We start from the raw sequence: 15,170 nt of genomic DNA, 5'->3' as shown, positions 1-15,170 counted from the left end.
CTCAGATCTAAAACACTCCTGAGACCTGCAGAATGAGTGGGTGGAGCTAAACAGTGATAGACTAAGTGGGTGGGAGTATGTAAATGAGTTGCTTCTCCTAATGTTAAGTCTTTTCATATGTGGACTATGTGTATATAAACAAACAATATTTAAATATTGCTTTTTATAATAATAAAATGAATTTAAATTAAATGAACATACATACATACACATATATATACACATACATACATACACACACGTGTGTATGTTTTTAATTTAAATTAATTTTGTTATTATGCAACACACTAACTAATTGTGTTTGGGTGTTATTTTAATTTATTTTACTACTACTGCATTTACAGTTAAGACCCCGTAAAGACCCCTGGTGGTCAGTACACTCAGCTACAGCCCCTAAGGCCCTTGGGATTAAAACATCCCTGGTAGCACTGTGGCATTACCAAGAACAAAAGCACGAGTATATATTAATGCTGTTCATTTAAAAAGATTCAGTCTCAGCAGTTCTTCACTTACATTCAATAAAGAACCTTTAGAACCTGATGTTCCTCCAAAACATCCTGACAGCACTTCTACAGGGAAAATACATCTAATGAAGCAGGTGGAGCAACACCAACAGCTACACACAGGTTCCGTCTGACTCATCATCAACAGAACCTGAAAACACCAACCTCCAACTCCACCTGCACTACCAGCACCGGCCAGCAGGTGTCCAACAGCTGAAGAACATGACTAGAACAGCATTTCAGACGTTTACACACTTTGTTAAAGACTCTCGAGCTGATTTCAGGAGGGTGTGAGGGTGAGCACAGCGTTACTGTAGTAAAACTACAGCAGTTTCTTCATGAGAAACAGCACAGCAGCTCCAACCTGAGCTTCAAACACCAGCTTTCAGTTGAGGGTGGAGCTCCAGGCTCCCAGCTGAAGCTCATCCTCTCTAAATGGATGGAAGCAGTGTGGGACTTAGCTTTACCTCCAGTGTCTTCTCAAGTCATCTTACATAAATCACAACTCTGCTGAAATTAGCCAACGATCACGTCCTTCTGTAAATCAGTGTGATGATAAGAGCAGGGCTTTGTTAGGAACTCACCTGATTTCACTGCTGATCCTCCTCCTGATCTAGACGGGTTCTCCTGCCATCTTCTGTCTCTCGTCAACCTAAATCAGATGGAAGTTTACGTTACTGCTGTGTTTCTGAGTAGGTGTTTACATTCTGGTGTGAGTGTGAAATAACCCTGGTTGTTACTGGTAGGTAAATAAAATTAGTTGCCCCGCCCCCAAATCTACTGACTGACAGCTAGCTAGGTAGCCTCCCAGCCAACATGCTCATTCATGTTTCATTCCCAAATAAGCCCCATTGTCCACTGCCCACCTTAATCTCACATGGGCCCTATCTAGAACCCAGATGGGGCCCACACTTAACCCCTCCTGGTCCCATCACTGACCCTATTGGGCGTCCGTATGTGGGGCCAAGTGTTGGTACATCTCCTTTTTTGTCGCTTTTCGTACTTAATACACTATATGTCCAAATGTTTGTGGACACCACTTCTAATGAATGCATTTGGCTACCAATGGAGGAGCCAATGAGAAACATCAATATGAGGCAAATGAGTAAATCCATCATCAGTGCAGTTTGTTTATGTGTTTATTTAAGTATACAATTTATTTATTTGGGTGGGTAAAAACAATTACATTAGATTACAGTGTAGAATTAATAAAATGACCTCAGAATTACTCAGCAATAGCTAAAACTAACCAGACACAACTTTGCATATATTATATTTTCAAGCCATGTTTAAGACAAGAAAAGGTACACTGACTGTAAGGATGATCCAGCCAATCCAGGGGCAGGAAAACCAATCCTACCTGCACCAGGATAGGCTATACTACCAGCTTAACTTACCTGTCTCAAACGAACCAGCTGAACAAAATTAATATTAATCAGCTAATGATAATAAAGCTAATTTAAAATTATATTATTAAAATACTTAATTTATTCATAAGACAAATCACAACAAATTATTGTTATTGCTTTTTTTTTTTATCTATGTTTAATTTCTCAGACTGTTCAATGTAATTTAGGGGGACCGTTACCATTCATGTTACCATCATCACTGACTCTGCACTGACTCTATAGTGCTATATACGATTTACAAGCCAAACCTTCTTCAGTCTGTACAAACTGTACTGACTAATAATAATATAACTAATAAATAAAGCTAAACATAATAAATGATTAAAAAAATACATTTCTTGTTGTTCTGCTGCCGCAAAACGGGTGCACTGATATAAGCATCAACTATTAACCAATCATAGCTCAGATGACCCAATCCTACCGGCCAATCACAAGAGGAGGCGGGATTCCATTTCGAGGCAATTCTAGCACGGATGGGCGTGGTTTGTCAGAATATGTGTATAAAAAAAATAGCCACCTAAAATTAATAAATTAATAACAGATATGATTGTTTTCGCTTTTTTTGACAAATTCAGGACTATTTATCTTTTTCTTTTTTTTTTATAGATTGATAAATGTAAATTAGGATGACCATTACTATTCATGCTGCCACCAACACTCCTCAAAAAGGGTGCACTGACTCAGAAGAGCTATACGATTTACAAGCCAAAACTATCTTCAGACCAGCACTGACTAATAATATTATTACTAATAAAAACGTAATATTAAAAAAATACGATAGAAATAGTCTGTTAATCGAACTGTTGCCGCAAAACGGGTGCACTGATTATAAGCATCAAGTATTAGCCAATCGTAGCTTAGATGACTCAATCCTACCGGCCAATCAGAAGAAGAGGCGGGATTTCATTTCGAGGCAATTCTAGTGCGGATGGGCGTGGCTTGTCTGAATACGGGTATGAAAAAAAATGTACGTTAACTAGCTAATGATAATACAGCTACTTTCAAAATACGTAATAAATTATATAATTATACAGACTATTGTTTTTGCTTTTTTGACAGATTCACGACTATTTATCTTTTTTATTATTATTATTATTTTTAGTTTGATAAATGTAAATTAGGGTGACCATTACTATTCATGCTGCCACCAACACTCCTCAAAAAGGGTGCACTGACTCAATAGTGCTATACGATCTTCAGACCAGCACTGACTAATAATAATATTACTAATAAAAACGTAATATTAAAAAAATACGATAGAAAGAGTCTGTTAATCGAACTGTTGCCGCAAAACGGGTGCACTGATTATAAGCATCAACTATTAGCCAATCGTAGCTTAGATGACTCGATCCTACCGGCCAATCAGAAGAGGAGGCGGGATTTCATTGCGAGGCAATTCTAGCGCGGATGGGCGTGGCTTGTCAGAATACGGGTGTGGAAAAAAATCTCAGTTCAAACGAGCCAGCTGTTCAAAATAAACAAATAAACGCTAAATTAATATTTAGTTATTTCAGAAATTATCCTGACTCAAATATTTTAGTGGAAATATGAGCCTGGACTCTCTGTTTCAGGAGATTTTACTGACTGAGCAGCAAGTGTCAGAAAACACTCGTCAGCTGCATGAAGGTAGCTAGCTAGTGCTAGCTAAATAACGTTAAATTAACGGCTGACTTAGCTTCAACAAATGAACCGTTAGTTAGCACTAGCTAGCTTATATATAGTATGTGGTGGCGTTCATGACGAAACTGAAGAAAAGTAGCTGGTATTTAACGTAAAAATCCGCTGACGAACTTTTTTTCAAGCTGGCTTTATTGAGTGGGAATCTCGGATCATCATCTGAGTCGATTCAGTGTCGAGTCAAGGAGTCAAAATACAATGATTGCTATATATGTTGTTAAGAACAATATTATTAACATTTTTCTTCACAACAGTAAAGTGCTAGTTGATTGTAGTCCATGTTAGGACACTTGTTACTTGCTGCTGAATGTGTTGCATCTAAGAATCGATTCTTTGCCCTACGATTCTTAGATTCGGATCGGATCACCTGGGAAGTAGTATGTCAAAATGTTTACTTAGTATACTAAAATAATGACTTACTATACACAAATATTGACCAATTATATCACAAAGCAGCTTTACAGAATCAGTAATCAGTAAAAAGACTAACAACATAAGAAGACATGAAAATCTAAGACCCCCAGTGAACAGCTAAAGGTGACAGTGGCAAGGGGAACTCCCCTCAGAGCTGGGAGGGTCTCACAAAGGGGACCCATCCTCCTCCTCTGCTCTGAAATATTGATAAATGATTTATAAAAAGTCACCGAACCTCATAATAAGACTGTTCTACTACAGTTCTACCATTCTCCTCCACACAGCGGGATTGATAATCCATAATAAATATACCTAGCTATGTGCTGGAATTCCAACTACCAGTAATAAAATACCAAATAATACCCTGAGGCTGTAATTCTCTAAAATTACCATTGTAAGGGCAAGTCTATAAATCTATATGATCTTATATACCATGATTTCTACCTGCTGTCCTAAAGAACCAGGGGAATCTCAATACGCAGTAGGCCAAGTTCGGACTGGTGTACTTGGTAGTGCTTACTTGGCAATTTGACTCCACCTTAAAATACACCTGATTCCACTCACCTGTTAACTGCCAGGTTGAGGGCCCTATCTTACTCTATCTTCGCGAAGCTAATTGCTATCTTACGGCTAGGCCGATGGGCGTGGTGGTCTCAAAATGAGGCGTGTTTAGGTCAGTTTCTGGCGTGTTGCTGTGTATCTTGGCGATGGAAAAAAACACAGGAGCTTTACTGACAGAAAACGACCTAGGAAGACGCCAACAGTCAGATGTTCGTTGCTATCTTGGCAGCGAATTGTCAACATAGGCACGTGCCCAATGTGCATACACCCCGCTTATTAGGCACACATGGACACGCAGTAGTGCATAAACCCATCTCGTGTGCATCAACTTTTACATCAACAATAAACAGAAACTAAATAAAATAACATTATTAAAGAAACGCTGCTGGGAGCACGGTTAACAGCTTGCCTAAAGATCAATAAAGTAGGGCCCTAAGTGTTCGAGGAGGGAAATCACCGGGACTGGATTTTAGGTCTAAATACCATTTGGATTCAGATTTTGATGTCCATCTAAGTAGCCTAATTGCTTTTGATATCCCATAATGAACATGTACGATATTTAACCACCTTTTTATCTCATTTAGTGAAAGCTGCCATCGTCAAGACGCAGGAGAAAATAAAGTATTTCTCTGACAAGCTGGAAAAAGCACATATTGAGCTGAACGAGAAGGTAAGATCCACCGACAAAGCCGTTAACTAGTGTTTTCCTTTAATATAGTAATTGAATTTATTCATGTGTCATAAAGTTGGTGTTGAAAGACACTCCGTTGTCCAACAAAAGCCTATGCTATGATTGGTTTTGTGATAAAAACACTTTGGTAAGGCTTTATTATAGATGCAGTGGATCGATTGTAGGCGGTGCTGAAAAATCAATTGCTAATTTGCCCTGGATTAAATTAGTTCAGTTAGCCTTTCAGAAAAAAAACACTGTACATCATGTTCTCTGTGATTTTTTATGAATATACACTCAATCAGTGGTCACTATTTTTATGTTCACTCATCATGCATAGGCTGTGTAAAGCATGAAGCATAACTCAACTTTGGATTTCCCTTGATCTGTAATTAATTACTGTGTTCATCTTGCGCAACTGCGCTCTCTAAGTGGTGGAGTGTGTGTGCAGGACAGTAGGTGAAGATGGATGTATATAATTTAAGAATATTAAGAGTTTTCATTACTAATAATCATGCTGACATAAAATCAAAGAAATGTAACAAAGCCTGGAAGAAGTCAGTGTAAAGCAGTGGGGATGCAGTAATATGTGGATTCTGGACAACAACATCCCGTATTTCTGTTGTACCAATTTATAGATGCCAGTACACACATATTTGTTTGCTAAAATTGAGACTAGAAACTCCTGGGTTTGCATTACAGAAAATTAAACTTTACAGAGGAGCATTAGGTATAACAGCCTTGCATACGGTTGTAATGTTACACAAAAAAGTAAAAAGTAACAGCTTTACAGAAAAAGGTTACATGTAATGTACATGTACATGTAACAGCTTTACAGAGGAATGTAACATGTAATCACAGATACATGTTACAGCTCTACAGAGAAATGTTACATAATTACATGTAATGTAACACACAATTACAGAGAAATGTAACAGTTTTACAGAGAATAGTAACATATACCTGCAGATAAATGTAACATGCAATTACAGAGAAATGTAACTATACATACAGATAAATATAACATGGAATTACAGAGAAATGTAACGTGGAGATACAGAGAAATTTAACAGAACTATATATACAGAGAAATGTAACATGGAATTACGGAGAAATGTAATGTTTAATGTAATTAAAGAGATATGTAATGTATTACAGCATTATCAAGATAATGATCAGTGATTTTCAACTATTTGCAACATCCGGCCCACGCAACTGGCTGCACTAGCTTTCACGGTCCCCAAGAAGGTGTGACCGACCCAATTGGAACTCAGTTGCCAAATGTGGCCAATCTAATTTCACTTAAATGTAAAACATTTACAACAACTTAATAAAACCCAAAGAATGCAAACATAACTAGATGGGAAATCAACAAGATCGATCTAAATATTATGTTTTACTTTTGCAAATAAATGTCACAGCAGTAACATGTCATGGCCAGTTGTTTGGTTAAGGTGATTCAAGGATGAATAGAAGATGGAGGAAAAAGGTAATACATGGTATTGAAAATGTTATAGCTCGATAAATGACCCGTTATAGAAACTCATTAGTGATTGCTCTGGCTCAAGAAAAGAGATTTTGCTTTTAGTTGAAGGATAATTTGACCACTTTTGTCATTCATACTCCCGCCCGATTCAAATCCTACAGAGAAAACACAATCCAGTAGACTTTCGGTCAAAATGACAAAGTCCATTATTGCACAGTCACTAGTCAATTTAGGCTGTAGCTAACCGCCTCCTTTTTTAATGTAACTTTACCCAATAAAGGAGCCACTGACTGTAGAACCTGAAATATATCCACTTTTATATTCATAATATATTAGATACTCACTGCTTCAAACACTGCTTGGGGTATTTAATATTTATGCAATGCTCATATTATGTCCATCCTGCTTCTGTCTGTGTAGCCAGAGAGAAAGCAATTACCTGAAGGAAGCTTGATGTCTTTCACACTTGAGTGACGCTGATAAAGAGACAGATTGCCCGACGCTCTGAGACAGAGAGGCTTGAATTCATTTGGTCATCATTATTGCAATTACTGAATGACCTACCACAAAATGATGTGAATGAGCGTTACACACATCACTGAGATATCCCAGCCACTGAGTACTCAAGCTATTGGCTCAACAGGAAAGACGCCAGGCCGTCTGCTTGACCATTTCCTGAACTGTCAAATGAATTACCATGTAGTCTAAATACTTAAATTACTAAATGAACAGCATAACGTGTCCAAAGATATCCAGACAATCCTCATAATGAGTAAATTCATCTACTTTAAGGTGCGCCCATTACTGACATTGTCAGTATAATGGTCCTCTCTAGTGCTCACATGGCTGAATGCAATCAAATCCTCACAGTACATGTACATGTACCAACATCTAATGTCAAGCCTCACTCAGAGGGTTGAAAGCTGTTACTGCAGCAAAGGGGGGCAGGGACAAATTCCCTGTTAATACCTTTGATTTCCTTTGATTTACCTTTGATTGAAGAAATATTAAGTATAAGTGCCTAATGTGTGTCTGTGTGTATCTGTCCACTCATGGACATCTTTTGAAGACTTCTTGGAGTTATAATAGTAACGCTCAGTTCTGACCACAGGCTCGGCTCCAAGCAGAAGCTATGCTGCAGCTGCATCTGGTAAAGAAGCAACAACAGCAAATAGAGAAGAAAAAAGAGGAGCTGCAAAAGCAGCAGAATGATCTCAAGCTGGAGCTGGTAAGCCCAGATTCTAGCCATATGTTGCTTTAATAACTAGAGCGGCTACAGGAATAATGGATTTACAAATGTTTCCTTATTAATGGTTAATGTAGGCTGGTTAATACTTGTGGACGCAAGGCCAAAGTGACGTAATTGTGGACGAAACATCTCGTCCGATGGCTAAATTTACACTGCTGTCTTTCGTGGCCGTGCCTGCCAACGCCTTCTCTGTCTGTCAGCCAACCTCAACAAAAGCTCCTCCTCTTTACTGATCGATATGAATCAGCTTCACAGTGTTTGGCAGCCCTACATTATACAGAAGACGCTTTATATGTTGTAGGCTGATTTCAGTTCATTTGCGCTATCACCGGGATACACTGCTGCTGCTGCCACCTACTGGATTTATTTTGAACTGCATGATCATATATACTTAGAAGTATGGTGAACTATGAAGCGTAAATATGATTGTTTCTGTGAGTGGATTTAAGAACGAGCATTTGAATATTTCTTAGTGTTTCTGAAGGAGTGCCCAAAGTCTGTAACTGGAATATACTGTATATTTAAGGAGAGGCTGGTGTTTGTTATTCTTGTTACCACTCCCTCAATCCTTAAGGACTAAGCTAACATCCAGTGTCAGCTGTTCTCCACCCCCGTCTCCTTTTTAAAATAATATGTACGTGTGGGAGACATCTGTGGGTTTGATTATTGCTACTGTGGGATTTAGAGAGGCATGACATCAGCACAAAGCTGTGCTGAGAACTCATAGCAGCTGCATTTTGAGGTCGTCTGGATTTCATAAGGTTACACAAACGTACATATCTCAGTTTTGAATATTGGTGAATGGAGCACACTCTTAAACATAAAGCTACCAAACCACGTAACCATGGTTACCTACAGCAGTGGTCCTCAAACCAGTCTAAAAGTACCCTGAGGCGGTCCATGCATGTGCTATGCATGTCATTTACATTTACATTTAAGGCATTTAGCAGACGCTCTTATCCAGAGCGACTTACAAAAGTGCTTTGCTATTTACTAAACCTTAGCTAGTTTGAATAGTCTAAAATTCAAAGATCCTCTAAGTTAAGACACTACTAGACACAAGTCAATAGGGTGACCACTCTCGGAAGAGAAGGGTCTTCGGTCTGGGTTTGAAGACAGCGAGCGTTGGACTCTGCTGTTCGGACACCCAGGGGAAGTTTGTCCACCACTTCGGTGCAGGACAGAAAAAAGTCTGGACGCTCGTCTTCTGTGGATTTTGAGGGACCGAGCCGAGCCGTACTTGAAGCTCGAAGGACTCTTGGTGTGGATCGGCTTTTGACCATTGCCATCAAGTACAGAGGTGCTGGCTGGTCCGTTCTTGGCTTTGTAGGCCAGCGTCAGGGTTCTGAATCTGATGCGGGCAGCAGCTACAGGAAGCCAGTGGAGAGAACGCAGCAGTGGAGTGACATGGCTGAATTTAGGAACATTGAAGACGACCTGTGCCGCTGCATTCTGGATAAGTTGCAGGGGTCTGATGGTGCGCAAAGGGAGACCAGCCAGAAGAGAGCTGCAGTAGTCAACTCGTGTCCCTGTGTGCTGTGGATAGGCTGGTGGAGCAAAGATCTGGACTGTTTAGGGGTCCCACTGCTCTAAAAAAAGTTCCACGTATGGTTATTTAAAGCTTAAGATTTTAAGGTTGTAAGAAAATTGTAAGAAGAACCTACTTACAGCCACTAAACTCGCAAGTTGAAATTTTGCGCTAATTTGAAACCTGCAGGGCCGACTGAGGAGAGAGTCTAAAGAGGAGAAAGAGAAGTTCATGAAGGAGATCATGACCTTCAACAATGACTTCAACCTGCTGACCAAAAGGGATGTTGTTGGTGCAGCTTTCCAGAGCCAGACCAGGGCTGAAATACAGAGCCTCCAGCTGGAGAATGACACACTCAACCAAGGTAATCTGATGTTCTTCCTGCTGTTTAGCCCTAAACAGTGCTTAGGTCTTATCATCATGGTTCTCTGTTGTCTTTTAGAGATGGCGAGAATGAGGCAGGAGAGCCCATTTCTGGTCTCTATGTGGTCCAAGAAAGGAACGTTGGAGATGGAGCTTCAGGAGCTGACGTCACAGCTTACAGGTAAAGGAAGAAGCAAATCATGTATTACATGTATTGAACCAGTATTCAGTATCATAATCAATACAGTTATTGTTAACAGTTATTGTTTCAGTAGTCTGTCAAAGTCAGACCTCTCCCAGCTCTTAAAGGGAATGGCGAGCGACACGCTGATTGGTTTATGGCACAAAACACAGCCATGATTAATTAGGAGACTTTAGTACATGCCTTTTGCTCGTTTCGAGCCGTGCAAGGCGTACTTTTCCCATTGTTACGATAGCGAAGACACACTGACGTGCCCTAAATCAAGCTAAATGAGTGCTAAATAGGGCTCCTTATAAAAATACTTAGTGATAAAGAAGTTGAAGATGAGGAATCTCAGAAAAGTATACTGATCATTATCTAATACATTAAACTAGTGGCTGCCACTAACCTATTTTTCTATCGATTAATCTATGGATTATAATTTATTTGTAGTTTAGTCAATTAAACTATTAATTTTCTTCCAAAAATGTTAGACTGAGCATTTAAAATTTCTTTTACTTTAGAATGGAGCTTTAGGAGTTTTAGAATGACCCAAACTAATGCTCCAGTCACCAGTTAACACACTAGCCACAAGATACCACCCTGGGAACATTACAACAACCCAGTAGAGTTTGAGGCTATAATTCATTGCAATTCAGTACTTGTATTGTGCAATCCTCATAATCAGGGGTAGACATGCCCTGTTGCTCAGAGCTTTGGTCACAATATTTTACACTTTAGCCACTAAACATGCAGAGTCCTTGGCCCAAGCTGGTCAATATGGTGTCATAGATGCTGTTCCATAGATATTATATGAATATTTCTGTAGAGCTGGACAGAGAGCTGCAGGAGGCAACAGCTCTCACCGAGTCTCTAAAGGCCGAGAACCTCTCAGCCAGTCAGAAACCACTGACTGACAGCACTTGCCTCAGGTAAGCAGTTACTTTTTATACACTATACGGCCAAAAGTCAGTGGACTCCCGCTTAAACAATGTTTCCAGGGGACTAATTGTTAGACCCCGTCCAGTCTCAACTCTTGGTGGAAGGCTTTCCACTAGATTTTCAGGTACACATATTGGACCTATCAGTTCTGACACACCTCAGCTCATCCAAAAGGTATTTAAGGGAGATCCATCAACCCAGAGATTGCAGTTCCACTACTGTACAGCCCAACGCTGGGGGATTTATACTTATATAACTGATGTTTGGGATTAGAAATGTTGACATCCTCAGGCTCATGTGCAGCTAAATTGGCAGTCCTATTTAATTGGTGATAAATTTATCGAGATAAATGCATTCAAACACCTGAGCCAGCAATGGGTGCATCTTCAGATGCAGCTAAATTTAATTACATAAAGGATGTCCACAAACTTTTGAACCCAGTTAAAAAACCCAGTGCTGGTTTTGGAGTAAACCTTCCCTACACATTAAGTGTTTTATTGCACTCCAGCATTCACTGCAGTGATGTAGTGGCTTTTATAGCCAACCTGCATCCGCTGGAACATTCATGTAGCAGGGCCAGCCTGACTAAAACACTTTAACAAATAGGACCATCGCTATCAAATATCCATCCAACTGGACATACCATTGACGTACGCCAGCCTGTTTTCCACTGAGCCGCAAGCAGCCCTTCATTCATCTGTCCATCCTCTCCTCCTCCTTTCACTAAGCGTGTAAATAACACAACAAGGAGCCCATCCCTTTTAATTAAGCCTTTGATATGGCACCCACACCGTCCGGTCCAGAGTGAGGCACACTAGTAAAACAGCCTTCCGGCCAGCATGTAAAGACCCAGCCGAAAGACAGGGGATCGATAATTAGCCTGTCTTGGACAGGAAGCTTCCTCCACAGGCATGTAAATCACACGTGGGCGGCGTGTAGAGCGAGAGCAGCCGCTCTCACAAATCTCTCTCATTAACAGCAGGCCGGATTAAAGCCCATGGCTATTCTGAAGATGAGGCTTCAGGGAGGAAGAGGCCGAACCCAGGATACTCTGAGTAACCGTTAATCACTCTTAAATGTCTGCCCTCCACGCAAGGCTCTGCTCTTTTTCTGCTCTCTGTCTATCGATTGTTTGAAATTGAAAGCACAAAAGCTGAAAGGAGAGGCGTCTTTGAAATGGAAGAAAATGCCCACGGAAGTGCTTTAATTAAAAGTATCGCAGACGAGACAGAGTTATTAGTCTAAAATGAAGGTAAATAACCCTGTGCACCTAGCAGCCTTTTGTTATTGTCAAGTGATGTCAAGAGAGTAGCACGAGAAACCGGGAACCGGGAGTCTTTGGTAGGTTTTTTGGGCCATATCTATGGCCAGGTTAATGCATCATCATTCTGTACATGCTAAACTCGGCCAAAGATCATGGCCAGGAGTCCCAGAGAGCACAGTAGGTCTCACTCTTCCTGGGTTTGTAGGATAGGCTTCCCTTACAGTTAATCACTAACCAGTGCGATCGCCTGTTAGCTGATTACATAGAAATAGCAGTTAGCCTTCTCCTACAATAATATAAGCTTGTATAGCCTGTTTTCTTTATTTATGTCACTTATTATTATTTTTATTTATTTCAGTGATTTTTTGTTAAAATTACTTCTTTAAAAGGTCACCATATCAGTCCTAATTTCTCTTCAAACATAAAAAACTCTGATAGGCCTGACTGGAACTAATAATTTCTAGGTGACTGTATTTTTCATTAAATATGAATACATCTAAGAAGTAAATAAATAAATAATTAATCTAAGCACTTGTGATTTAGAAGGCAGACGTGTGGACCTACTTTCCCGTGTTCTGGGGAGCCCAGCAAATATATATAGAATCAGCCTGTAAATAATGTATTTAAATAATTACTGCCTGCATTCGATCTGCCCAGATCATTGGACAATGGCTGCCTATGGCACCGCACCCGTTTCAGTGGTTTGCCGTGTTGGATGTTGTGAAACGATGAGTGAATTACTGCAGACTGAGCTCGCATTTAAGTTCATTAGGAAATGTCTCCTTACTTTAGACCTTTTCTGAAACATTGCTATTGCCAGCCTAACTTACCACCCCCTCCACCTCAGCTTCTCAGCTTCAGCTTGCCTCAACAGTGAACCACCAGCATGTGCTGTCCTGTAGATTTTTTATTAGCAAGCGCAGCAGATTATAGCCCCACTAGCATATATTTATGATTCCCATTATTTAGAGTTCTCAGTTAAACTGTAATCCTCGTGCATTTTTGTAAGCTTTTGTCTGTTTTTGTAAAAAATTATGATTTGACCTGTCGACTTTGAGGGGGCAGCCCTAGTAAAAACTGTAAGGTGTAAGCACTTCTAGATAAGGGTGAGAAGTAGTCCACATGTGACTGTGTGTGTATGTGTGTGAATGCTGTCTCTGCAGGCTGAAAAAGGAGCTCGAGGCATATAAGGAAGGAGAGCTGGAGTTGCTCCACAAGGCCCTCTGCGCAGAAATTCAGTTCCTGCGCTCGGTAATTAGCTTACACAACCAATTAAAAAGGAGGTTTTAAGCACAGATAGGATGCTAAAAGTGTGGTGCAGTGGAGAGTGTTTAGTTGTGTATGTAGGTAGAGCTGTGTGATATATGTACAACATACTAATTTGAGTCTAGGATGCTATGCACAGGTGAGCCAAAACATTATGACCACTCATAGATGGATTTTGAAATGTAAGTTATCCCATAAAAAGCACCTCAAGGTCTGGGATGTATCCTCGATTGTCAAAGACTACTGGGTCAGAGCATCTACACATTACTTTTGAGCATTAACTAGTGTTGTGTGAGGGCAACGGAGGCTATACTCTATGGGCAGAGCTGAGAGTCTCAGAAACCTGTAATGAAAGCTGCACGAGGAGTGGGCTATGGAGACTGGTCATAGTGTCCACTATCAAAAATCAAAAGGGCCTAGAGTTGCCACATGGCCAAATGGTTGCTAAGGCCTTGGGAGCGGGTTGTTTTTCCATTTGCTGTGTTGCTAAACCTGGGCCAGGAAGTGCACAGTGACTAATGATAGCTAACTCACTGAAGCTGTAATTCATCTGTTAGCATCATGTAATCGTGCGTAGATCCCACTAGGTTGAACCAGGACCTAGTGCAAGGTCATTTTATAGCTGCAGTGCCAAATTTATAATGCTAAAGTGCGCTTAAAGAGGCTAAGATGAAACAACTGCTCTTGTACTTATTCGAGACCATCTCCGTCATTTTCTGTACCGCAAGTATAAAGACCCTGGATTTTGTGGATTTTGGCACAAAGGTGACGCAAATATAGAGCCAATCAGTGGATCTCTACATCATTAAGCCCTCCCATCTGTTCTGTGGCCCCTAGTACAGTTAGCTAACCATGACATAAATATATATATTTTTTTTAAACGAAGCCAACAAATAGACCCATTCACTTAATGGGCTTAATGGGGTCTCCTCGCTCGCAGTATCAGGGTCAGCAAAATTTATTGAGGCCAGGTCCACATATTGTACGATAACCGGATAAGGTAATTATTGGGACAGGCCGTCCATGGTGGTTCCACCTCACAACTTACAGGACTTAAAGGATCCGCTTCAGAAGGTCTTGCAGGGTAAGCAGCATGTGGTGAACCAAGAGAACCAATGTGAGGCAGGTGGTTATAATGTTTTGGCTCATTGGTTTTACAATACTGTGATAAGCTTTGTAGTATTTTAAAAAAGAGCTGATGAAGAGATTTTACATATTGCAACCTTCTGTAGTATGGATGTTGCAAAGCCAGTACTGTACTATCAGAATGACTAACCAAGAATGCACAGTTCAGCCCTAATAAACAGTAATTATTTACCAGTGATGAGAAAATTTAACTGAAAATTGAATGATCTGTAGCCTTTCATAAAATAATGTTCTACTCTCTGCAGGAATTATCACAGAAAGGCAGTGTGCCGAAATGAGTGCCCTCAGACAGATGCCTGTGCTGCTGAAGGTATGTTGAAAGCAGACACAATCTAGACAGCCTGTTCTGTTTTGATGTTTTACGGCCTGCAGTCTAGACGCCTTGTTATCTGGTTTGATGAAACGTCCACAAAACCCTTAAGCGAAGGACTCCAGTTCATGCGGTACAGTTCATCCCTCATGCCCGAGCTCATTTTCCGCTTCCACATGAAATGTCAGGCCAGTTTAGCTT

At 40.3% G+C, this 15,170-nt stretch overlaps 1 protein-coding gene across 1 annotated transcript; it reads left to right on the top strand.

Moving 5' to 3' along the window:
- The first annotated feature begins 3,459 nt into the window (after positions 1-3,459).
- Positions 3,460-14,937, top strand: ccdc172 (coiled-coil domain containing 172). Its single transcript, XM_072676720.1, has 8 exons — positions 3,460-3,538; positions 5,149-5,234; positions 7,832-7,948; positions 9,687-9,861; positions 9,940-10,041; positions 10,871-10,973; positions 13,411-13,498; positions 14,905-14,937. Exons 1-8 carry the CDS (start codon positions 3,460-3,462, stop codon positions 14,935-14,937), a joined length of 783 nt encoding a protein of 260 aa, XP_072532821.1.
- The last annotated feature ends 233 nt before the right edge of the window (positions 14,938-15,170 follow it).

The sequence above is a fragment of the Salminus brasiliensis genome, chromosome 4, assembly GCF_030463535.1.
Source record: "Salminus brasiliensis chromosome 4, fSalBra1.hap2, whole genome shotgun sequence".
Classification (NCBI taxonomy): Eukaryota; Metazoa; Chordata; class Actinopteri; order Characiformes; family Bryconidae; genus Salminus; species Salminus brasiliensis.
This window is presented reverse-complemented; position numbering and strand designations above follow the sequence as displayed.